Source organism: Zea mays, chromosome 4, assembly GCF_902167145.1.
Source record: "Zea mays cultivar B73 chromosome 4, Zm-B73-REFERENCE-NAM-5.0, whole genome shotgun sequence".
Classification (NCBI taxonomy): domain Eukaryota; kingdom Viridiplantae; phylum Streptophyta; class Magnoliopsida; order Poales; family Poaceae; genus Zea; species Zea mays.
The window spans coordinates 242,266,977-242,291,275 of NC_050099.1; the positions used below are offsets into that span (position 1 = coordinate 242,266,977).

Sequence of the window (24,299 nt, forward strand, 5' to 3'; positions counted from 1 at the left end):
ATATGTCAACTATATGACTTGGAATGTTGCTTGGGCTCCCACACTTTGAAGTGGCCGGTTGGGGTGGTATCTATAGCCACCAACCAAATTGTAGCCATTGGAGAAGGCTGCTGGCGATGGGCGCACCGGACAGTCCGGTGCGCCACCATGTCATCCTCCCGTTAGGGCTTGGAGCTGGCCGGCCGTTGGAGGCTTTGTCCTCATGCGGCACCGGACAGTCCGGTGCGCCACCGGACAGTCCGATGCCCCTCTGACCTGCTGCTCTAACTTCTATCGCGTGTACTGTGCTCCACTGTTCAATGTTAGAGTCGACCGTTGCGCGCGGATAGCCATTGCTCCGCTGGTGCACCGGACAGTCTGGTGCCACACCGAACAGTCCGGTGAATTATAGCGGAGCTGCGCCTTGAAAACCCGAAGCTGAGGAGTTTGAGCTGATTCACCCTGGTGCACCGGACACTGTCCGATGGCACACCGGACAGTCCAGTGCGCCAGACCAGGGCACACTTCGGTTTCCTTTTTGCTCCTTTCTTTTGAAGCCTAACTTGTTCTTTTGATTGGTTTGTGTTGAACCTTTGGCACCTGTAGAATGTATGATCTAGAGCAAACTAGTTAGTCCAATTATTTATGTTGGTCAATTCAACCACCAAAATCATTTAGGAAAAGGTTTGACCCTATTTCCCTTTCAGCGAGCAGCAGTCCGAAATGCATGGTACAACTAGGCGCTCAGGCGCTACCACCAGCGGTTCGTGCATAGTAGGAAGCTTGAAGTCGGGGACCTGGTTCTAAGGCGAGTACTGAACCGAGAAGAGCTCCACAAGCTCTCTCCCAGCTGGGAAGGACCCTTCAAGGTGACGGAAATATGCCGCCCCGGGTGCGTCCGCCTCGCCACAGATAACGGAGTACCTCTTCCCAATCTCTGGAATATAGAGCATCTCCGTAAGTTTTTCCCGTAAAAACATAGTTGGGGGTTCAGTTTTCTTCCCTGTAACTAGGAAGCGCATATATATGCGCCAGCCCGATGAGGTCCGCCCTCAATAAACCCGATCTGTTGGCCTGCACTCGTGTATATCCAGTTATAAGGAAGGGGTTCGACCCACAGAACTATTTTTATGATAGTTTTATCCTTGAGTTTACAACCATTATTACTATCTAACCCACCCATACAGTCTCCCTCCCTGGCTGGTATAGCGACATCCGAATTGAGTAGCCAGACCCGGCAACCAGAGGATGGGGTGGTTCGGGGCCATGAAGTCGCTTAGTATGGTCAAGTACCGTAAGCCTACACGCCCCACCACTCTGCAGCCGGTCCTGTTGCGTGAACCAAATGATAAGAAATACCAGCTAGCGGACCTTATGGGTGCGCTACTAAAAATTCCTGGGCCCAGGCAGCACCAATGTCGTACTTGCCTCGCCAACCCAGACGGCGATGCGCTGGGCCCCGGCACATTGCTCAGCCCGGAGGTCGTCGAGCGTCTTCCTCATCACCTCCATCGCCTGGGGGGCCGAGACCGTCTGTGTCGCCTGAGCAGCCTACGCCGCTTGGAACTGGCGGACCTGCTCCTCCAGTGCCTGCACTTTCCCCTCCAAATGCTTCCCTCTCTCCTCTGCCTCGAGCTCAAGCTCGTCTAGCAACTTGTTCCGCCTTACCCACATCTCCTCCCTGAAGGCGAGGTCCTCCTCCTGCCAGGTGAGATCAGTCGCTCGTTTCTCCAGGGAGGCATCCTTCGCCTTGAGGCTTTCCTCGGCGCGAGCAATGTTGCTAGCCTTGTCGACAAGTTCCTGCTGCAGCTTCTGCAGCTTCGCCTCAGCCGTAGCCTGCTCGCCCCGCTATTTCTCCAGCATCGTATTATAGGCTTTCAACTTATTATGGCCTCCTCCCTTTGGTCTAAGTGTTCCTTCTTCTTGACCAAGCTTTCCTCCTTCCGGGTCACCTCCTGCTCTTGGTCAGACACCTTTCGGAGGTCCTCCTTGAAGTCCTCGCGCTCCTGCTCAAGCTCGGCCCGCTCTGAGGCGAATTGGCAGGACGCCACCTTAGTGCGCTTCTCCAGTTGGGTGCACCAGTCGCCAAGGCGCTGGTGCTCGGTCTCGAGCGCCCCCCACTCCCGCAGGATCATCGCCTCGGTTTCCTGGAGGGCCTGATGAGCGCGGGACAGCACCTGAGGGAGGGTAGTCAGTGTTGCTTCTAATTCGATGCCAGACCGGAGCGGTCGCCCAAGAATAACCTCAAGTTCCTCCAGAGTTGGCGGTGGGATGGAGCTGGTCGCACCCCCACGCCTACCACCGACGGTGTATTTGACGGTATCGCCGCTGTTGGATCTGCAGTAGCTATTGGCGGCACTGCCACCTCTGGACCCCCAGCTAGAACTTGGGAACCCGAAGGCATTGCCTCGACGGTGATAGGCGGAGTCTGGGGGCCCGACGGCGCCACCTCAGCACCAGCGTCACCCCGCATGGTGGGGGCAAACGTAGCAGGAACCTCTTCGGCCACTACCTGTGGTGGCCTTGACACCGACGCTAATGAGGCTGCGGTAGCCACTGACGGATCGCCGACGACATTCCCAACAGATGTATGCTGCTGGAAACTAGGCCCACCGGCGGGCATAGCGGCGACGGGGGAGGAGCGTCCTCGGAAGCCGAAGAAGGGGAGGCCCTGACGGGCAAAGGATGGGTCAAGACCTGTCGACATAGAAGTTACGCTCGCAAAAACATTGAAAGAGTCTAAACTTACTTGGGGCCATGATCCTTCCAGTGGCCCTGGAAGCGGGGTGCCCGCTGTCGTTGCTGCTGTTGCTGCCGCTCCTGCTGTTGTTGCTGCCGCTGCCCTCGCGGTGACGGCGGTCGGTCTGACACTGGTGGCGGTACCGGTGGTGATAGATCCGAAGGTGGTGGTGGCGGAGGGCTCATGCCCCTCTGCCCGTCCTGGACCCGAGGTTCGGCCTCCTTAGTCCCACCAGCTGTCTTCTGACGCTTCTGGGGGGAGTTCGAATCAAGGGGAAGATCCGAAACAAAAGACCCATCGACATGACGCAGTTGGTGTCGCCTTACTCCCTCCGACCTTCCGGCGGCGTCCAGAGCGGAGGAGCTACTTGCAGGCCCCTTGCCCTTGTCCGAGGAACTAGGGGCCATAGGAGGAGCTCTGGGACCCACATCGGCAGGCTGGGGACCTCCGACCGGTACACCGGGAATATGGATCCCCCGGTGGGGGTCCCGGCCGCCGGTCTGACGGATCGCCACACCACTCTCATCAAGGGTCGGCAGTCGGGCCAGTACCACCGACCGCAACCCTGGATTGTCGCAGAGCGGCGAAATCCCCTGGGGAGGTATCAAGGTTTCGGGGATAAAAGCCTCACCAGTGATCCCCTTCACCAAAATTTCCAACTGCTCCCAGGACAGGTCAGTCCCAGGCCCGCGCTAGATCCTACCAATGTCGCTAGGGTTGGTAAACCAGCACACAGACGCGGCCTCCCCTACAGCGGCATGACCCGACGCTTCAGGAAATCGCCGAGTACGTGCATCGAGGTCAGGCCACCAACCGCCAATTCCTTAATCCTGTCCAGGACGGGCTCGAACTCCGGCACGAGGCACGATTTTACCCTCCATTGCTTCCGGTCGAGTCTGGGCCCGTCACTCGGAAGGGCAAGACGATCATTGACCTCAGCACTAGCGATCACCCAGTCATTTCGCCAGTTCTCCCATCGTGCGCCACCAAGGGAGGCGATGTAGGTCACTGTTGGATCAGACCTCGTCTGGAAGTAGTAGGCCCCAAGGTGGTATTTGCCCTTCCCAGACCTCACCAGCACAAAAAACTGGCGGAAGAGGGAAGTGCAGGCTACCACTCCCACGAACATCTCACAGAAATGGACAAAGATGGCCACATGGAGAATGGAGTGGGGGCGTGAGATGCTGGAGTTGAAGTCCGAACTCCTCCAGCAGCAGCAGGAAGAACAGCGAAATCGGCAGCGCCAACCCGCAGAAGAGATAGGAGACGAAGAGCACAAACTCCCTGGCAGCGAGATCTCCGAGGGGAGTAGTGCCGGCCCGGATCCTCCCGGCGAACGCCGGCGTGCCCCATCCGAGCAGGCGGCGCACCGTGTCGAGCGCCTCCTCGGTCTCGAAATGATCGGGACGAACCGCATGGCCATGGAAACCGCGGCGGCGGAAAACTGGGGAGCACGAACGCGGAGAGGCGTGGAGGGCTCAGAGGCGAAAGGGCGGAGCAATTAGGGAAAATGCGAAAGCAAAACCACTGCGCGCGGAGAACCCCCTTTTCAAGAAAAGGCTCCCCGCGCACCCTGGAAAAATCCGCCTGACGCACACCTAGCGCCCAAACAACTCAGTCGCTGACATAGGGGCCCGGACCCACAAGTCACGTAGCTGGGGCGCTGGTTTCCATACGCGGAAGAGCAAACCGCCGCGCACGCTCCCACGCCGCCTCGGGGCCGCTGCCGGAGGATATTTTTAACATAGGCGGGGCCAACAGGGCGCCCCACGCACGCGGGGCACGGCCAAACCGCCATGCGTGGGGGCCACGCACCAGTCAGCCGCTAAGACGGGCACGACGGTTGGTGTGACCAATAGCAGACTGACAGCATGCGCGCGCTGGGTTAATACAGCACGCGCTAAGGAGATGCTCCGGTCACTGGCCATGCTGTGCTTACACAGGATACAGGTTTTGGCCCCACCTGCAGGCTCGCACCCTCCCCTAAGGTGGGCCTGGGGGCTACTGTCGGTACCTTGAAACAGGGGTACCCCTTGTTACAAGATGAAGGCGTTGCGCCCGCGGAGAAGCCTCTGGTTGCGCGGAGAACAGTTCTCCGCGGCGCCACATCAGCCGCCCAGGGGTCGCCACGTGGTCAAGGAAAGGGACGTGCTCTAGGATTCACGCAGTGGGTCCAGACCTACTGCAAGGAAAGCATCGGACCCCGTGCGTGACGGGCGGACCTCCGAGATAGGTCCCGGACCCTTCTGAGTGGAGTCCGGACTACTCACCGCCGGGTCCCGGGATTCTGGGGCAGGGAATACCCGGACCCTGCCCAGGAAGGGGTCCAGGGACGACATGTGTCCAGATCCAGCTTGATGCGAACCTGTCCGCACAACGTTCCCATTCCCTGGCCAGGCGGAGACCTGGTGTAGTCAAGGAGCCTACTATGCATGACGTGAGCATGTGGGATACGCCTGACGTAAGGCCGCTGAGCCGCGCTGCCCTTGCATTTATTGTGGAAAGGACGCACCGTCTGACTACCCCGCTGACAGGCGATGTGCCCCTTCAGCATTTAATGCGCCCTGTCCACTCAACTGGCAGGCGGCACCCAAGCCATCTTACAGGCGGCCAGGGCCGGTCCTGACATTTCGGGGGCCCCAAGCGGAAATTTATACGGAGGCCTTATACGAAAATTTGAGTCTGCTATTTTTTCAACTTTTAAATAATATCTGAAAAATAAAAGAAGTTAAAGATTTACACAATTTTATTCAAAATGATATGACTGTAGACGTTGTTACATTATTTTATGAGTCATAAAATTATACAAATTATGTAATATAACTCTACATTTGTTTTGACTTTTGAGAGAGTATTTTTACTTTTAATTTGTCAAACTAGCATAAACCTTAAAATGCATAGTAAACCAAATCTAAATATATTAGAGCAAATCTTCTGAAAACAAAGTTCAGCAAACTAAACTAGGATTAAACAATGTAGGTTATTAGGGTCGGCCCTCCGGTGGATAGAATTAAGCAACGCGACAGGCACAGGTGTACAACACCTTCAGTCCTTCCCACGTCAATTTTAGTATTTGTCATTAAGCAGACTGTTGCGCGATATCGAAGAGATGATTGATAGAAAATAAAAGAGACGCAACAAAAGAATGAGAATAAAAATTTATCGTATATGTATTTGGATATAAGATAGATAAACGGGGGCCCTACGGACCTTGGGGGCCCTGAGCGGTGGCATACCCTGCACACCCTCAGGGCCGGCCCTGCAGGCGGCGTGTCAGGCTATTCCCGTTGGCCAACAGTATACCTACGTCGTGGCATGCGCCGCACCCATCATGACTCGCGCGTTACCGAGGGCGCTGCAGCAAGATATCTATACTGAACGCATTACGGATATCAAGGTGCACGGAGATTACATGGGTCGGGCAAGCAGTAGTTCCATCCTTCCATTTGTCTCTGGGCCCACTTGTCGGGGCTCAGAACCCTTGTACATGCCCCCTTTGAACTATAAAAGGGGAGGCATGCAGATAGGCTCACTTAGACCCAAGTGATTCTAGGCAACTCAAACTCTCAAGCAATACATCACACGGTGGAGTAGGGTATTACGCTCTGGCGGCCCGAACCACTCTAAATCCTTGTGTGTTCTTGTGTTCTTCCCATTTTCCAACTAACGAGCAAAACGCTTAGGCCCCTCCTCATCTTAGGATTTATAGCGGATGCACTCCGCCACTCGGCCGGAGATTTTCTCTCCGACAGTGTGAAATTAACTTTTTAAGTTTAATTAACAGATAACAATGTGTATTATGACACTATAAATATTGTACTATTTTTTAACTTTAAAAATTGATGTATAAAAATCAAATATCACACTTATAAAATATAAAGGGACTGAATAGGAGGAATTGTTGGAGAGGAGGTCAAAGAGGAGGAATAAAAGATATATTTAAAAATGAATAGAAGATACAAATAGCGGGAGATGAGAGGGAGACATTTAAAAATGAAAAGAAGGCACAAATACGGAGAGACGAGAGGGGTAATTGTTGAAATCGGTAACTATAGGAGCGGGTCGCCGCAATGCGCACGGCAGCCCTCTTCCTCGGGAAGATTTCAAATCCCCGCGGCCTCTTCCATCTTCTGCTCGGCACGGCACTCCGGCTGCCCGAAAAATTTCGCACATCCCAGATTCCCGCCCGCTCTGGTTCGCGCCCTCGTCTGGTTCCCTTGCCAACCCGGTCATTCAACGTCGCAGCCACCCCGCGCGGCTAGGGCTGGGACTCGAGGCCTAGGGTTTGGCTGTAAGTTTGGTAACACGATGGCGGGGGCCGCGGGGGAGAGCAGCGGCGAGCGGCAGGGGACGGTGGAGCGGCGGATGCTGCGGTCGCGGTACCACGCCGTGAAGAACATCATCAGCGGTAGGCGGCCTCTCGCGCTCTCTCTTGTCTTGTCCGCTCCGGCTCGACCGGGTTTGGGTCCATTTCGGGTTTGGGGTGTGGTTTTGACCTCTGAGGGAGTCTTGTTTGTGCGCAGATGAGCGGGATGAGATGTCGAGGGCGGATTCGGACAGGTTCACAGCCATCATCCAGCAGGTGGATTGCCTACACGAGCTCGGTAAGCATCGTCTCTCTGTTGCTTGTGAACGACTGCGTTTTTTTTCCATTTCAGAAAGCAAGTGTGTTGAACTTTGAAGAGTCGTGAGGTGAAAAACTTTTGCTTGGACTTGCTGCATGATTTTCGATTTAGGAATTGTTTTTACCATTTCAATGGTGTGCCTGGTTACTGTAAAAATGTTTTCTGGGGTGTTTGCAGCATGTTTTAGGAACAATAACATCAGAAGTAGGGTACAAAATGGCTTCAATTGAATGGAACTGCTTTCTTTGGACTTCTTTTTAATTGTTAACAAGCTCAGTTTCCGCTAGCCCACAAGTTGTTTGCTTTTGTTCCTTTCAATAGTGCCCCACTCAATCTGAATGCTTTGGTAGCTTACGTGGGACCAAGATTAACCAGCTTACAGATAGATTCACTCTAGACCTTCAAAATGCATGTTCCCTAATCAAGAATAGCTGTTGATATTCACGCTGAATTTGAAATATTTGGATATTTGTGAACTCATTTGTCAGTCTGTTATCTTGGTGATGGTATTGTATTATTCATATTCCTATTTCAAATCTACTAGATGCCATTTTGTTGCAAATACTTAATTGAGCGTCAGTATATAGCAATAGCAGAGAACTGTTAAGTATAATCTATAGACTTTGATGCCTCTCTTAGATGTGTAATCTAGCATAAATATTTTTTACAACAACTTATCTTAATATTCTTCTGTTAGTTTTAGATAGATTTATAAAATACATGTAACATGGACACACATATGTACTGTATACAGTCTCTGCAATTTGTATTTGTTGTTCTTCCATGTTAATTGGCACATGTTGATATATTTTCCTGCTCAACAGTCAACACTTAAGTTTATTCCTTGTATAATTGCATCTTATGGGAAGGGCGGGCCTGGTGCAGCGGTAGAGCCTACCGTCTGTAACCGGAAGGTCCCGGGTTCGAGCCCCAGCCTCTGCATATTATGCGGGTAAGGCTTGGCGCTTAAAGATACCCTTCCCCAGACCCCGCACAGTGCGGGAAGCCTACGGCACTGGGTACGCCCTTTATAATTGCATCTTATGGCAAAAATGGGTGTATCATTTGATTGTAAGACAATATATTAGGGACCACTGTTGTATGCCAACTTGGTTATTGATTGTTAGGGAAAATGCTGTGTTTTACTATGCTTTGCTGGTTAACTATGCAAAAACTAATCTATATTCGAACACACAATAAGAGTGTCCTTCTGCATTGCAGTGCAGAGGCCTAGGGAGCAAATAGCGGATGCAGAAGCTCTGCTTGGCATTACAAACACTTTGGTAACTTCGGTGAGGTCCCACTCAAGTGAAGGAATCAGCCCTTCTGATTTCATAACAGCTTTACTCAAGAAGTTTGGGCAGCAAGGGAATCATGATGATGAGTCTGTCTCATTACGATGGGGTGATCTTGGGCTTTCTGTTTCACATATCTTCAGGCCTGTGCCTGGATGCTGTACCATGTAATGAAGCCCCTCTCTTTTCAACAACACTTAACATTGTATGCACGGACACCCTGGCCCACCTTTTCTGCTATCAAATGAGTTAACCTGTGCATGGTGTTAATGTTTTCAGGCTTGGTCCTATGAATACTGAAGTAAAGCAACGGAAAGTTGTAGCTGTTGGTAGGAAACGGACTGCACGGCCAACAGAAAATACCTGTCCTGAAGAGGTAGCCACATGCTTATCATGATGTAAATCATACATTCATACAGTATAAGTTAAGTGAAAATGTGAAATCATGATTTCCTTTAGGTCTTCCTTTGCCTTTGACTTCAATGCATTGTACTCATGATTGGTGTTCTGCTTTGTAATTCTTAGTTCACAATTTTTTAATTAAAGCAAAATATTATTAAAGGTAGTACAATTCATATTCTCAGTTCTTCCTTCATATGCATTTGAATCATATATTTGAATTTCCTAGAACTTTGTCATTATCTATAAGTCACTAGACTCACTGGCTGTTTTACTGCTAACTTCCAACCACATAATGTTTTTTCAAATGCAGCTTGCTGAGTCTTCAGAGGAAGTAAAGACAGACACTGACAGGAATGTCTTAGTTATGTTTGATATCCTCAGGCGAAAGAAGAGCGCAAAATTGGAAAACCTTGTGTTGAATAGGCTTTCCTTTGCCCAAACAGTTGAAAATGTTTTTGCACTATCTTTCTTAGTGAAAGATGGTAGGGTGGAAATAACTGTAGATGATAGCGGGCATATAGTACGTAAGTACTTTGTTCACTTTTGCTTTTGTGTTTAAGTTATATTATGCTGTGAATGTTTCTAACCCAATATTATTGATCTTGAACAGGGCCAAGGAATGCACCTGCTGCTAGCGCTATAGCCTCAGGAGAAGTCTCATACAGTCATTTTGTTTTTAGATTTGACTTCAAGGACTGGAAGGTATAGTTTCTAATTATTACATTTGTATTTGTCAGCGAAGCCTTATATATTGAATCTGGATATTCCTTATTCAGCACCATGCCTGGAGTTGGTCTGTGAGTAAAGTTTTAGGGAATGCAACTGAAAACAGAGCTTAACATATTCAACTGCTCTCCCTTTTGAGTACCAATGGTCTAGAGTTGTAAAGAGGCTACTATGGTACTAGGAAAACATCATAGTCATCTGCTCAGGTCACCATGTGTTAACCATTCAAGCATGCTTCCATTGCTTGCAAGAGAATTTGAAGAAACTATAAGAGTGAACAGGCTTGAAATTCCTACATGTACATGGTGTGGGAATAGATTGTTTAGTCTTATTTGTATGCATGAACTTCACATAATCTGAATTTTCCTCCTCTTTTTATTCCAACCACAGCTTATGAAAGAAGTTGTTACAGAGGGAGAAGAGCTGTTGCCACACAGGACTTCCCAGAGCAATCTTTGCAACGAAGAAAACGACCAACCAAATCTGGAGGCACGTGCGCAAATAACGCCCATCAGGAAACTCACCCGGAACCGAGGATTGGTCTTGCAGGATCATGTAGTCGAGGAAACTCCTGAAGAGAACCAAGCGTCTAAGCGCAGGCGCCTTTTCAGGAATCAAGATTGACCTAGCAATTGCTTGGCATGAGTAGTGTAGGCAGGCAACCTGGCTTGTGTTGTATGCAAAAAATTGCCTGAGCCTGAGTAACGTGTCTTTCACTAGGTCTGTTGTGCCATGCTGTCTTGTTCTTGGCACAGCTCGTGCTTATCTGAACTTCCAGTTGTGCCAGCGGAGTAGAGCTGTAATTATAAATTGTTTGAAGTTCTGGTCACATCTTGCAACTACAGAATGGTGTTTGTAGGGCTGAGTGTAACTAGCTAGCTTGGCTCGGTCTGGTCTGGGTCATTAACTCATTTATTATCATGGCAAGATGTGCCTCGGGTCAGCTTGTTAGGCTGTCATAGCTTACTCATCCTATCTCTTATTTTAAACTTCATTTTGTAAATATTACAACTTACATTGTAAAACAATATTATGGACGTCCATATAGATGATCTACTACAAACAACCTTAAGAAATGAGTTAAAAGTTCAGCTCAACTTGGCTTCGCTCGTTAACAGCTTGAGCTAGTTTTTTAGCTTGTGAGCTGCACATGAATATAATTCTCTAACACAGAGCTGTGAGTTAGCATCAGGGTTTACTTTCTCGGGCGAGATCACCGAATTTTGGGACTTCTCGTTTTCGCTACTACCCGAAAAACAAATTTCGGTTTTAAATGGATTTTGATCCAAAACATAAAAATACAAAAGTAAAAATTTGGTTAACAAAACGAAATTCGGAACAGTCCAAACGAAATCGTGAACCCTGGTTAGTATACACCGGTTCTTCTATACTTGCACAAGTCAACATCAATTTAACTGAGGAGCCCTTGTCAAAGCTACAAAAAAATCATTTGAAGAGTTCCATGTACACAACACATTTTACTATTTTAATCCTGTGCCTTTTCAAACCATGTCAGCGTAATTACTGCATACTTTTGTCTTGCGAAATCTAGCCAACAGATCGGCCTATTTTCAAAACCCTAGACACATCACACGTGGCTACGACTACGACCTAGATATATCTGGCTGATGCATCCTATAGGCTATAGAAGCAAAATCTAGTCTAGGGAGGTTTTGGAATTTCCGATCCAATACATTTCTATGGATATGGAGGCAGCCTGAGGCTGATTTGTGAATCCTTGCCCAAGTCCAAGTTTATCTGGCGGCGGCAAGCTTAGCAGGCGGCAGCAGCTGTGCCAACAAAAACGGCAGGGTGGCTGATTTGCGGATCCTCGAGCTTAGGGAATATGGGGGTGTTTGCACTATAATATAAGTATTAGTTAGCTGCTAAAATTAGATGAAGATATCTAAACAGTTTAGCCCCTAAATTTGTTATTTACCGTACACATGCAAGAATTAGCAACCCACAGAACAGAACCAACACCCGCATAAACCAACAGAACAAAACAGAAGTTCTGGCAACATTTAGGGGCCTCTTTCGCAAGATTTTTTTTTTCTCAGTGGCTTCAGCTCCAACTCCGCAGCTCAATGTGAAACCCTACCAAACGGCTCCGCATGAAACGACAACACATTCACATTGCAATCGAAGCTCTGCAGTGGCGTCTCCAGCCTAACGTAGAGTGAGGCTGCAGTCTGGCTTCTTTTGCTAAAGAGGGCCTATGATTAACAGTTGGAAACGACCATAACAAAATAGACACAAGTTCTGGCCTGGCACACAGAGATACCTATGCAAATCATCAGCATCAACACTTCTCTGGTTGAACCTAAATAGAGGATTAGATCATAGGAGAACATTCAAGAACAAACGCAGAAAACAGATTTAGTTGGCCAACAGCGAAGGACTAAAGAAGTCAGCAAATTTAGTAGTAGGCCTGAAGCCAGCAATTCATTAGCGTAGACCTAAAGAAGCCAACAAATCCATCATCAGAGGCCAAGTTTTGAGTTACATTGACTAATGACTATGAGGTAAGAAACAGGGCATGGATCTCAAGCAGCGGCAGGCTTGCGCAGCTCACTCTCACCATGGGCAAAGTGGCATTTGCCGCCATAAGAGCATGACCCTTTTGCGAAGTTCTCACACATCTTGGTCTTGAAGTTGCTTCCTATGCCACTGATGCTAACAATCAGCTCGATGACCATAGCACTAGCGTTCCTGATCTGATCAAAGGTGCCCTCAAACTCAATGTTTTTCAAGCTGGTGTCTGATTCATGGCGGTCCTCCTGAATGACCACCTTGGCCCCTGTGACGGAAGATATTTGCTTTATGTTAGCTCCACCCTTCCCAATGATGCCACCTGCAAGGGACGCATCGACACTGATCTTGGCCGTGGCATAAGCGCCGAAGCTAGCTGGAGTGGCCAAACCAGGGTTGGCCATAGGTGGAGGTGCCATGGGTGGAGGCGCCATAGGTAGAGGTGCCATGGGTGGAGGCGCCATGGGTGGAGGTGCCATAGGTGGAGGTGCCATAGGTGGAGGCGCCATAGGTAGAGGCGCCATAGGTGGAGGTGCCATGGGTGGAGGCGCCATAGGTGGAGGTGCCATGGGTGGAGGCGCCATAGGTAGAGGTGCCATAGGTGGAGGTGCCATGGGTGGAGGCGCCATAGGTGGAGGTGCCATAGGTGGAGGTGCAAAATAACCGGTTGGTGGTGGTCCGATGGGGGGTGGCATATAGTTGTCCATCATAGACTTGCCAAGCTCACTTTCACCATGTGCAAAGTGGCATCTGTCCCCCCATTTGCATCCCTCTGCAGTGTTGTACTTGTTGCACAAGCGAGTCTTCACGATGGGTGTAGGTGGCCCATCCATCATCATTCCTCCAGGAGGTGCGATTGTTGCGCCACCCAGGTTGGTCATTTCTGAAACGGCCCGGTAGTCACCAGGGAAGTAATGGACAAAATGGCAGCCCTCACCAAAGGGACAACCATAAGTACTGCATGATGAGAATATTATCAGGATAAGCAACAGAAGAACCATCTAAATATTGAATGTATAATTACAAACGATGATAACAAAAATTAAGCAGCATTCTTAAATGTGAAAATCGAGGAACATATGATGTACCAATATGGATGGACATTAGAGATATTTGAAGAAAATCTAACATGACCTAGCATTTAGCAAAAATACAAAAACAGCACAAACATTAGGCGTGCTGTGAAAATAACATGCAGGGCTAACTATATTTCAGATGGCGGGCTTACGGACATTGATACCATGTGTCTAGATCCCAAGGTTAAAATTTAGTACTGATGTAAGTAATATCATAAATATAGGCAGTGAACATTTATCAGAACAGATACTTATGCAGGTAATAGTTTCAAACTACAAGGTAGTAAAGTTGTCCCTGCAGATACCAAATGTCAGAAAAATTTTGTAAGTAGGTAAAGATATAGGTGGCACAATTTCAAGATGGGTATTCCATTGCAGTTCCCAAGTAAACTTATTTTTCTCAATTTGAGCAGACCAAGCTGCATCATGACAGCAACTGATTGTTCATCTGAAAAGGGTTACATATCCTTATTGTCTCGTACTGTTGTTGCATCTTTCAAAGGTTCATGTGCATTCCAATTTTACTCCAGCAGTGTTCTTAAGCTGGATTAGGAGAACCTGTAGCACAATTACTTAACTACTCTGTTAGCAATAAAATATTGTTACAATAAAGGCAAGCAAATTTTAATTTGAAAAAAAGCAGCTATGCAGAATGATGTTACCAGGTGAAGTTGATTTTAAGTTGGATTATAACCTGAAAAAATTGGTGCATAGCTTCACTTTGCTTCCTACGCCACTTTGAAATGACTCCGATGCTGTTACATCAAATTAATTATGTGCGCCAGGTTAATATGTTGCTAATTTACTAATCTCGGTATACAAAAAATGAACATTAATGAGGCCTTGTCTACATCAGCATAGTGCATTAATTAAAAACACAAATAGCACTTTCCGTTTATCTGTGGCTAAATTATTGACTGGACAGCAGACACAACAAGCTAACAGAAAAAAGAAAAAACTCATAAACCTCTGTGATCGAAACAGAAGACCCGCACGTTATATGAACGATTCAGGCTAAAATGCAACAAATAAGCCCAATGCCTAACCCGAACCCCGAATTATACAAGATTTCAAAGATACGAAAAGTTACACGCCGAGTTCAAGAAACTTGGGGGAACTAGGCGATTCTCGTTTCACCAATCAACAACCCCCAGATTCGGCCTGATCACCAAATCAGGCAAGTTCCCTGAAACCCCCTAACACAGCAAAGAAAAGTTCCCGTAAACGAGAAAACACATCCCGAGATGAGCGGGATTCGCGACCAGAGCGAGGGTAGGCTCCGCCCCACTCACCTCGCAATCGCTTCCCGCCGGTGGAATCCCCTTTGACGTCTTCCGCGTCCACCCTCTTGCGGCTGCCGTCCATGTATGATTGCCTCCGCTCGCACGCCTTCGTTGGCTCGGCTACTGCTTGGGTTGCGAACAGCGGCGCCCAGGAGCGTGCGCCTTGCGGTCTTGCGTTCCGTTTTTTTATGAGTAATGTGTATGTAGGTCCTTTAACTTGTGCGGTTATATCAATCCAGTCCATAAACTTTTAAAAAATATCTATTAAGATTTTTTTTGTTTGTTTGGATCTTACTTTCTTAAAGTCTAAGGGCATGTAGAATACCATTTAAGAGCTAATTTGGAAATCACAGTTTTCCAAGGATTTTTCGTTTTTAAAGAGAAATTAGTTTATTTTTTCTTGGGAAATTAAAATCCTACGGAAACTTGTGGTTGCCAAACTAACCATAATATGTAATCTTTTGAAGGGTTTTTAAAGGGCTAAATGAAAAAAATGCAAGAGAACGATTGTCTCTTCACGACTCACTATACATATTACCTTTTAGCTGTATTTATTATCCAGAGTCTCTTTTTTTTGAACAAACGCAGGAGAGTTGCGTGTCATTATATTAAGAAGAAAAAAAGAACATAGGAGAGACAAGACTTGTCAACCCCTAAATACAAAGGCCCCTAGGCCGAGACCCCTCCGCCAATAACACAACACACCACACACACAAGGTAACAACCCGACCAAAAAACGACTACCAGCAGGAAAACTGCTAAGGTCCCCTAGGGAGCTGGCGCAGCAGGAGGTCCTGCAGAGCTGATGCACCAGCCAAACACGAGACGTTGCCCTCCTCAATCACAGCACTCTGAACTCGCTGGGTGCAGGTCACAACCCCCTCAAAAACACAAGCATTACGGTGCTTCCAAATCTCCCAAGCAACCAAAATGATCAAGGAATTAAGACCTTTTCTTAGACTCTTCTCCACTTTCTTGATACTTTGGCACCACCAATTTGAGAAACGAGTGCATCCATGCTGAGGCACAATGGCAAGGAGGCCTAAATTGTGTAGCATGGACGTCCATATCTGCCGAGCGAACACGCAGGAGACAAGAATATGCTGGATGGTTTCCTCGGCCTGATCACACAGAGGGCAAGCAACTGGATGGGGCAGACCTCTTTTTGCAAGTCGATCAGCTGTCCAAACCCTGTTTTTGATTGCCAACCATACAAAGAATCTGCATCGTAAGGGGGCCCAGGTCTTCCAGACACGTCGCCAAGGGCCAAAAGGGATAGAGCCAACAAAGAGAGCATCATAGGCCGATTTACTACAATAAGTACCATGAGCAGAGAGGCGCCAGATGTGTTGGTCTGCGATGTCAGGTTGCAGAACTACCCCATCAACCAAGTTCCATAGCTGCAGATACTCTACTAGGACCGTTACAGACAATCCTCCCCGAATATCTGACACCCATTGACGATTTGTGAGCCCCTCAGCTACTGTTCTTCGCTTTAAAGCCCTTCTAGAAATCACTTGGATAAGGGTTGGACAGTGTTCAACCACAGTTTTACCAAGGAGCCAACGATCAGACCAGAACTTCACAGATTCACCACTGCCTGCCACTGAGGTAATAGCCACATCAACGAGGGCCTTTGCATTACGGTGCACTCGGATAGGGAGACCAGCCCATGGCCTTGACGCGTCAGTCTTTTGTAACCAAAGCCACCTCGCACGTAGGGCCCATCCAAACATCTCCAGGTTGAGAATACCCAGACCACCATACTTGAGAGGCCGCTGGACAGCTTCCCAGGACACGAGACAGTTACCTCCATTTGCATCACCTTGCCCCTTCCAAAGAAAGCCCCGTCTCCTCTTATCGATTGCCTTAAAAACCCATTTAGGGAGTTCTAAAGCAAGCATAAGATAGATAGGGACAGAAGACAACACTGTCTTAACCATGACAAGACGACCAGCCCGGTTGAGAAGATTAGCTTTCCATCCTGGAAGTTTATCAGCAACTTTATCAACAAGCGGCAGGAGATCAGAGTTAGCAAGCCTGCGGATTGATAGAGGAATCCCCAAGTAAGTGCAGAGAAAATTTTTTGTAGCACATGGTAATAAGGCAGAAATGGTGGTCAGCTCATTCGCTCCACATTGAATGGGTGTAACAGAACTTTTGGAGATGTTCGTTTTTAACCCAGTAGCATGACCAAAGATGTCTAAAATGCTGATAATTGCTGAGATATCCTGATGAGAGGGCCGCATGAACAAAACAACATCGTCAGCATAGAAGGAGATACAATGTTTGGCATGTTGATTTGCAATCGGCTGCAGCATATGTTCCCTGAAAGCATAACTGACCATAGCATTCAAAGCCTCCATGACAAGGATAAACAGCATGGGGGACAAAGGATCGCCTTGCCGAAGACCCCTATGATGCAGAATGTATTCCCCAGGCTCGCCATTGACAAGGATCCGTGTAGAGGAAGTGCAAAGCAACAGACTAATAAGGTTGCACCAGCTTCGACCAAAACCCAAGTGTTGTAACATGTCAAGCAGGAATGGCCAGGATATCGAGTCAAAGGCCTTGGAAATATCCAACTTCAGCAGGATGTGAGGCTCTTTTGAGTGGTGTAATGATCTGGTAAGTTGCTGCACCAGTAGGAAATTGTCTTGTATACTCCTTCCTTTGATAAAGGCACTTTGGTTGATAGAGACCATACTTGGCAGGTGGGGTGCCAACCGAGCTGCTAGCACTTTGGTCACCAACTTAGCAAAGCTGTGAACAAGGCTTATTGGCCTGTAATCCTTGACCAGCAGGGCATCCACCTTCTTAGGCAGGAGGGTGATAAAAGTCATGTTGAGGAGTTTGAGTTTGGAGACATGCCCACATTGCACAGCAAGCAAAGCACCCATCATATCCTCCTTGATGATATCCCAGCAAACCTTATAAAAACGACCTGTGAAACCATCTGGCCCAGGAGCCTTGTCCAAAGGCAGATCTTTTACAACTGACCAAACCTCCTCCATAGAAAAAACAAGCTCAAGATCCCCCAAATCATGTTGTTGAATGCCCAGGCTGTGCAGGTCCAGGGTGTAGTCCCTATGTTCAGCTGTACCTAGCAGGTTATCATAAAAATCCAAGGCTGCTTGCTGTTTTTCTTCCTGTGAGGTGACAATACGTTCCTCAACCTGGAATTTTGCAATAAAGTTCTTTTTCTTGCGGTAGCGGGCTTGCTGATGGAAGAAAGAAGTATTTGCATCACCCTCTTGTAGATACAAAATGCGAGAGCGAAGCCTCGCAATAGTGCGCTCCAATGATGCCAAACCGAGGCAATGCAGTTTCAATTTTTTTCTAAGCCATTCCTCCCCGGGTGAGAGCACTCTATTGTCCCTGGCAATCTCAAGGCGGTGCAGAATTTCCTTAGCAGTAGCAAGTTGCAGCTTTACATTACCAACCTTGTGATGGCTCCATTTTTGCAGCCCCTTGCTAAGTCGCTGCAGTTTTAAGAATATACCCTCAACAGGGCAAGCAGTGGAGACCGGAGCATTCCAGCTATGGCTGACATCCTCAAGGAAACCCGACAATTTGGGCCAATAACTTTCAAAGTGAAAACGCCTCTTCTTATGGGTTTGGACATTAAGGCTGAGAATAAGAGGACAATGGTCCGACACCCCCGAGGATGCACTTTGCAAGAGCGAATTAGGAAAGAAATCTTCCCAATCATTGCAACAGAACACCCTATCAAGTCGTACAAGAGTTGGAGAAGACCTTTCATTTGACCATGTAAATTTGCGACCATGCAGTGGAATTTCCTTAAGAAGGCAGTCATCAAGAAACCTTCGAAATCTGCCCATCAAAGCTCTATTCAGGTTAGCATTATTTTTGTCAGCAGCTTGATAGATCATGTTAAAATCCCCAGACAACAGCCAAGGACCACTGCAGAGGGTTCTGAAATCAAGAAGCTCCTGGAGGAATTGAATTTTCCTATCATCTTCCTGCGGGCCATAAACACCAGTGAACCACCAATTCATACCATCCATCCCAGCAAACTGAACTGAAACCGAGAAATTATCAATACGAGAGGAGATGACTTGACAAACCGCTCCCTTCCATGCAATTAGAATGCCACCACGAGTACCAACAGCTGGAAGGGTCAAGAACTTATCAAAATCTGAACCACACACAGATAGGAGCAGATGGGAAGAAAACGACGCCACTTTAGTCTCTTGGAGGCAAATAATATCAGCTTTGGAGGATAGAATTGTGTCTCTTACATAATCTCGCCTAGCCTTATTATTAAGGCCACGGGCATTCCATACAAGAATGTTTGATAGATTCATTGAAAAACAAATAAACACGACCAAGGACAGCAGGAATTAACAGCCTGCCAGGAGAACTGGGCTGCTGGAATCATCAAATCGCTCAGCCTGCCAGCCAAAAATAGCAGCAAGTGCAGCAAGATGAGAGTCCGTCAGGCGCCCCTCGAACAGCTTAAAATAGTTGTCTTGAGCTTTTTTATCAATGGCTTCTTCCGTGGCTGCGAGACCCAAACTCCTGATGACTTTCTTTTGGGCTTCAGTGATGATCGGACCTGGAGAACAAGGCTTGACACCAGCCACCCTCCTACTCCGACGAGGCACAACAACAACAGTCTTACTGCTTCTAATCTTGCCAACCGGCATGGGCAGCAGCTGTACCACTGGCTTGATGATTTTCTCCAGGTCATTGAAAGAAACAGCAGGCGCATCCGGCGCAGAACATTTCTTAGAGTGACGCTTTCACCTAAAATATACCTGAAGGTTGGAAGGGAGGCCACCTCTGCGATTAATGGCAGCATCCTGCGGCTCAACAGACCTATGCCTCTCAACAGGGTGAGGAATACCCTGGTTAGACACAATGTCTGGAACCACAGCAGCACCAAGTCTATCCTCTTCCCAGGTAAGCAGAGGTAAATTCGCGGAAGGAATAGAGGTGACAGCTATAGAATCCTCAGTACTGGGCGCCAGCTGCTCCACGGTCCCTGGCTCATCAACAGGGTCCAAGGGACCCTGGATATGCTCAGGGCCCGGAGCCATGGCCCCCAACATAGCAGTAGTAGACATGATAGCCTCAACCGGAGGAGACAATAATAAGGCCTCAGACGGAGTCCATGGGACTTCCACATCCAAGGCCTGAAGAACCGCAAGGTGCTGGTCCGCGCTCGCCTGAGGTGGGGAGGAACCAAGCACTGAATATGCCCGAACAGCAGCCAAGTCTTCTTCCCTAGGCTGAACCGCAGACCCTGGGCCTAGACGTTGAAGAGCAGATCGTCTGCCCTTATGCACACCGTCATCTGCAGAGCCCCTCCTACCATCACGGTCCCCAGGTGGCGAACGTGAACGGAAGCGCCTCCTCCGCCGTGCAGAATCATCCAAATCAGATGGGACCTGGGTGGGATCTGGTACAACACGTTGTCCCACCAACACTTTAATCTGAACATGATAGGCAAGAGCTAGCCTACCAACACCTGGTCCAATTCCCAGAGGGTCGGTAATCCAGAGGTCTCTAGTCTGAGGGATTAAAGCCAAGTCATAACACCAACCGTAACAACGAAAGACATCCAAATTCTTGAGTTGTAAAGTATCATCATGCACCTCCTAGACCCAAGCAAAAGGATTTAAAAGTTGTTGGACAGTGGTCAGTTCCCAGGCATGTATTGGAATGCCACGTAGCTCGAATTCCACAGGGATAGGCAAACTTGCACTCGAAGACCCAAAGAACTTGGACCACTTTTTACAATGCAGGGAAAAAGCGCCTGCACGAATAGTGTTCCATCTCACTGTCAACTGGTCAGCAAACTGCAGGGAGGGAAGCATGAGCAGGAAATGTCCATGGGCCAGTTTCCTCAGAATTAGCGAATTAGAACTGACTTCAAGCTTTTGAGCAACCGCATCTGCAATATCAGCATCTGACACAGGCACATCACTGACCACAAAGATAGATACTGCGAACTTCAAGTCCTCCTCTGCTTTTTCCATCAAACTGTTCCAACCAATCACACAAGGTTGCTGATGATGCGCTGACCCAGTTTCAGTCAGAGGGGCCTCGTCATTTCTGGGTTGATCAGATTGCATCCAACCCGGATCAGAACCACCCCTAGAAGATGACTTGCGCTTCCGATGGCGCCTGCGTCGCGGGCGAGGCGGGAGGGTGCCCAGCGAAGCCGACCTAGCCGCAGCTCCAACCTCCCTGGGTGGAGAATCAGAAACATGTGCATCCACTCCCCCTGTGAAAGGGAATTAGGCTTACACCTAGTTCCTAAATAATTTTGGTGGTTGAATTGCCCAAACACAAATAATTGGACTAACTAGTTTGCTCTAGTGTATAAGTCATACAGGTGTAACAGGTTCACACTTAGCCAATAAAAAGATCAAATATTGGATTCAACAAAGGAGCAAAGGGTCAACCGAAGGCACCTCTGGTCTGGCGCACCGGACTGTCCGGTGCACCACCGGACATGTCCGGTGCACCAGAGGACTCCGACGTGAACTTGCTACCTTCAGGAATTTCCAGAGGCACTCGCGCTATAATTCACCGGACTGTCCGGTGTACACCGGACAATGTCCGGTGCGCCAAGGAAGAGCGGCCTCAGGAACTCGCCGGCTTCGGGAATCTCCAACGGCTAGTCCACTATAATTCACCGGACATGTCTGGTGTGCACCGGACTGTCCGGTGCAACTCCGGAGCAACGGCTATTCGGCGCCAACGGCTACCTGCGACGCATTTAATGCGCGCTCTGCGCGCGCAGAAGGCAGGCGCGCCCATACTGGCGCACCGGACAAGGAACAGTGCATGTCCGGTGTGCACCGGACATCCAGGCGGGCCCACAAGTCAGAAGCTCCAACGGTCAGAATCCAACGGCAGTGATGACGTGGCGGGGGCACCGGACATGTCCGGTGTGCACCGGACTGTCCGGTGCGCCATCGAACAGACAACCTCTCAATGACCACTTTTGGTGGTTGGGGCTATAAATACCCCAACCACCCCACCATTCATTGCATCCAAGTTTTCCACTTCCCAACTACTACAAGAGCTCTAGCATTCAATTCTAGACACACCAAAGAGATCAAATCCTCTCCAAATTCCACACAACGCCATAGTGACTAGAGAGAGTGATTTGCTTGTGTTCTTTTGAGCTCTTGCACTTGGATTGCTTTCTTCTTTCTTGATTCTTTCATTGCGATCAAGCTCACTTGTAATTGAGGCAAGAGACACCAAACTTGTGGTGGTCCTTGTGGGAACTTTGTGTTCCAAGTAATTGAGAAGAGAAAGCTCACTCGGCCCGTGGGATCGTTTGAGAGAGGGAAGGGTTGAAAGAGACCCGGCCTTTGTGGCCTCCTCAACGGGGAGTAGGTTTGCAAGAACCGAACCTCGGTAAAACAAATCCGTGTGTCACTCACTTCATTTGCTTGTGATTTGTTTTGCGCCCTCTCTCGCGGACTCGTTTATATTTCTAACGCTAACCCGGCTTGTAGTTGTGTTTATAATTGTAAATTTCAGTTTCGCCCTATTCACCCCCCCTCTAGGCGACTATCAATTGGTATCAGAGCCCGATGCTTCATTAGAGCCTAACCGCTCGAAGTGATGTCGGGAGATCACGCCAAGAAGGAGATGGAGACCGGCGAAAAGCCCACTGCAAGCCACGGGAGCACTTCATCGGAAGAGTCCCGCACCAAGAGGAGGGAGAAGAAGAAGATCTCCTCCAACAAAGGGAAGGAGAAGAAATCCTCTTCTCACCACAAAGAGAAGGAGGAAAAATCTTCTTCCCACAAGCCGCATCGAAGCAGGGACAAGCAAAAGAGGATGAGGAAAGTGGTCTACTACGAGACCGACACTTCATCAACATCGACCTCCGACTCCGATGCGCCCTCCGTAACTTCTAAACGCCAAGAGCGTAAGAAGTTTAGTAAGATCCCCCTACACTATCCTCGCATTTCTAAACATGCACCTCTACTTTCTGTCCCATTAGGCAAACCACCAACTTTTGATGGTGAAGATTATGCTAGGTGGAGTGATTTAATGCGATTTCATCTAACCTCACTCCACAAAAGTATATGGGATGTTGTTGAGTTTGGTGCACAGGTACCATCCGTAGGGGATAAAGACTATGATGAGGTGGCCCAAATCGAGCACTTCAACTCTCAAGCTACAACAATACTCCTCGCCTCTTTAAGTAGAGAGGAGTATAACAAAGTTCAAGGGTTGAAGAGCGCCAAGGAGGTTTGGGATGTGCTCAAAACCGCGCACGAGGGAGATGAGCTTACAAAGATCACCAAGCGGGAAACGATCGAGGGGGAGCTCGGTCGGTTCCGGCTTCGCAAAGGGGAAGAGCCACAACACATGTACAACCGGCTCAAGACCTTGGTGAACCAAGTGCGCAACCTCGGGAGCAAGAAGTGGGACGACCACGAAATGGTTAAGGTTATTCTAAGATCTCTCATTTTCCTTAACCCCACTCAAGTTCAATTAATTCGTGGTAATCCTAGATATACTAAAATGACCCCCGAGGAAGTTATCGGGAATTTTGTAAGTTTTGAGTGCATGATCGAAGGCTCGAGGAAGATCAACGAGCTTGATGATCCCTCCACATCCGAGGCTCAACCCGTCGCATTCAAGGCGACGGAGGAAAAGAAGGAGGAGTCTACATCAAGTCGACAACCAATAGACGCCTCCAAGCTCGACAATGAGGAAATGGCGCTAGTCATCAAAAGCTTCCGCCAAATCCTCAAGCAAAGGAGAGGGAAAGACTATAAGTCCCGCTCCAAAAAGGTTTGCTACAAGTGTGGTAAGCCCGGTCACTTTATAGCTAAATGTCCATTATCAAGTGATAGTGACAGGGGCGACGACAAGAAGGGGAGAAGAAAGGAGAAGAAGAGGTACTACAAGAAGAAGGGCGGCGATGCCCATGTTTGTCGGGAGTGGGACTCCGACGAAAGCTCTAGCGACTCCTCCGACGACGAGGACGCCGCCAACATCGCCGTCACCAAGGGACTTCTCTTCCCCAACGTCGGCCACAAGTGCCTCATGGCAAAGGACGGCAAAAAGAAGGTTAAATCTAAATCCTCCACTAAATATGAATCCTCTAGTGATGATAATGCTAGTGATGAGGAAGACAATTTACGTACTCTTTTTGCCAACCTCAACATGCAACAAAAAGAAAAACTTAATGAATTGATTAGTGTCATTCATGAAAAGGATGATCTCTTGGACACCCAAGAGGACTTCCTTATTAAAGAAAATAATAAGCATGTTAAGGTCAAAAATGCTTACGCTCTAGAAGTAGAAAAATGTGAAAAACTTTCTAGTGAGCTAAGCTCTTGCCATGAAACTATTGACAACCTTAGGAGTGAAAATACAAATTTGTTAGCTAAGGTTGATTCAAATGCTTGTAATGTTTCAATTCCCAATCTTAGAAATGATAATGATGATTTGCTTGCTAAGATTGAAGAATTGGACATATCTCTTGCTAGCCTTAGGAATGAAAATGAAAAATTGCTTGCTAAGGCTAAAGATTTTGATGTTTGCAATGCTACAATTTCCGACCTTAGAACTAAGAATGATATGTTACGTGCTAAGGTTGTTGAATTAAAATCTTGCAAACCCTCTACATCTAT

At 48.2% G+C, this 24,299-nt stretch overlaps 2 protein-coding genes across 3 annotated transcripts; one reads left to right on the forward strand and one right to left on the reverse strand.

Moving 5' to 3' along the window:
* Positions 1-6,723: 6,723 nt before the first annotated feature.
* On the forward strand, positions 6,724-10,604 carry LOC100276605 (Non-structural maintenance of chromosomes element 4 homolog A). The gene is made up of 7 exons (NM_001150354.2): positions 6,724-7,127; positions 7,243-7,323; positions 8,566-8,806; positions 8,919-9,015; positions 9,352-9,565; positions 9,652-9,743; positions 10,158-10,604. Exons 1-7 carry the CDS (start codon positions 7,028-7,030, stop codon positions 10,389-10,391), a joined length of 1,059 nt encoding a protein of 352 aa, NP_001143826.2. The 5' UTR covers positions 6,724-7,027; the 3' UTR covers positions 10,392-10,604.
* Positions 10,605-12,054: 1,450 nt separating this feature from the next.
* On the reverse strand, positions 12,055-14,877 carry LOC100193411 (Zinc finger CCCH domain-containing protein 52). 2 transcript variants are annotated; one of them, NM_001352768.1, is made up of 3 exons: positions 14,668-14,807; positions 14,070-14,130; positions 12,055-13,256 (listed from the first exon to the last, which is right to left on the reverse strand). In NM_001352768.1, exons 1-3 carry the CDS (start codon positions 14,738-14,740, stop codon positions 12,314-12,316), a joined length of 1,077 nt encoding a protein of 358 aa, NP_001339697.1. In that variant the 5' UTR covers positions 14,741-14,807; the 3' UTR covers positions 12,055-12,313. The 2 variants fall into 2 exon arrangements, with proteins under 2 accessions (NP_001339697.1, XP_008676550.1); XM_008678328.3 differs by lacking the exon at positions 14,070-14,130 and having other exon boundaries at positions 12,082-13,256; positions 14,668-14,877.
* Between the last annotated feature and the right edge of the window lie 9,422 nt (positions 14,878-24,299).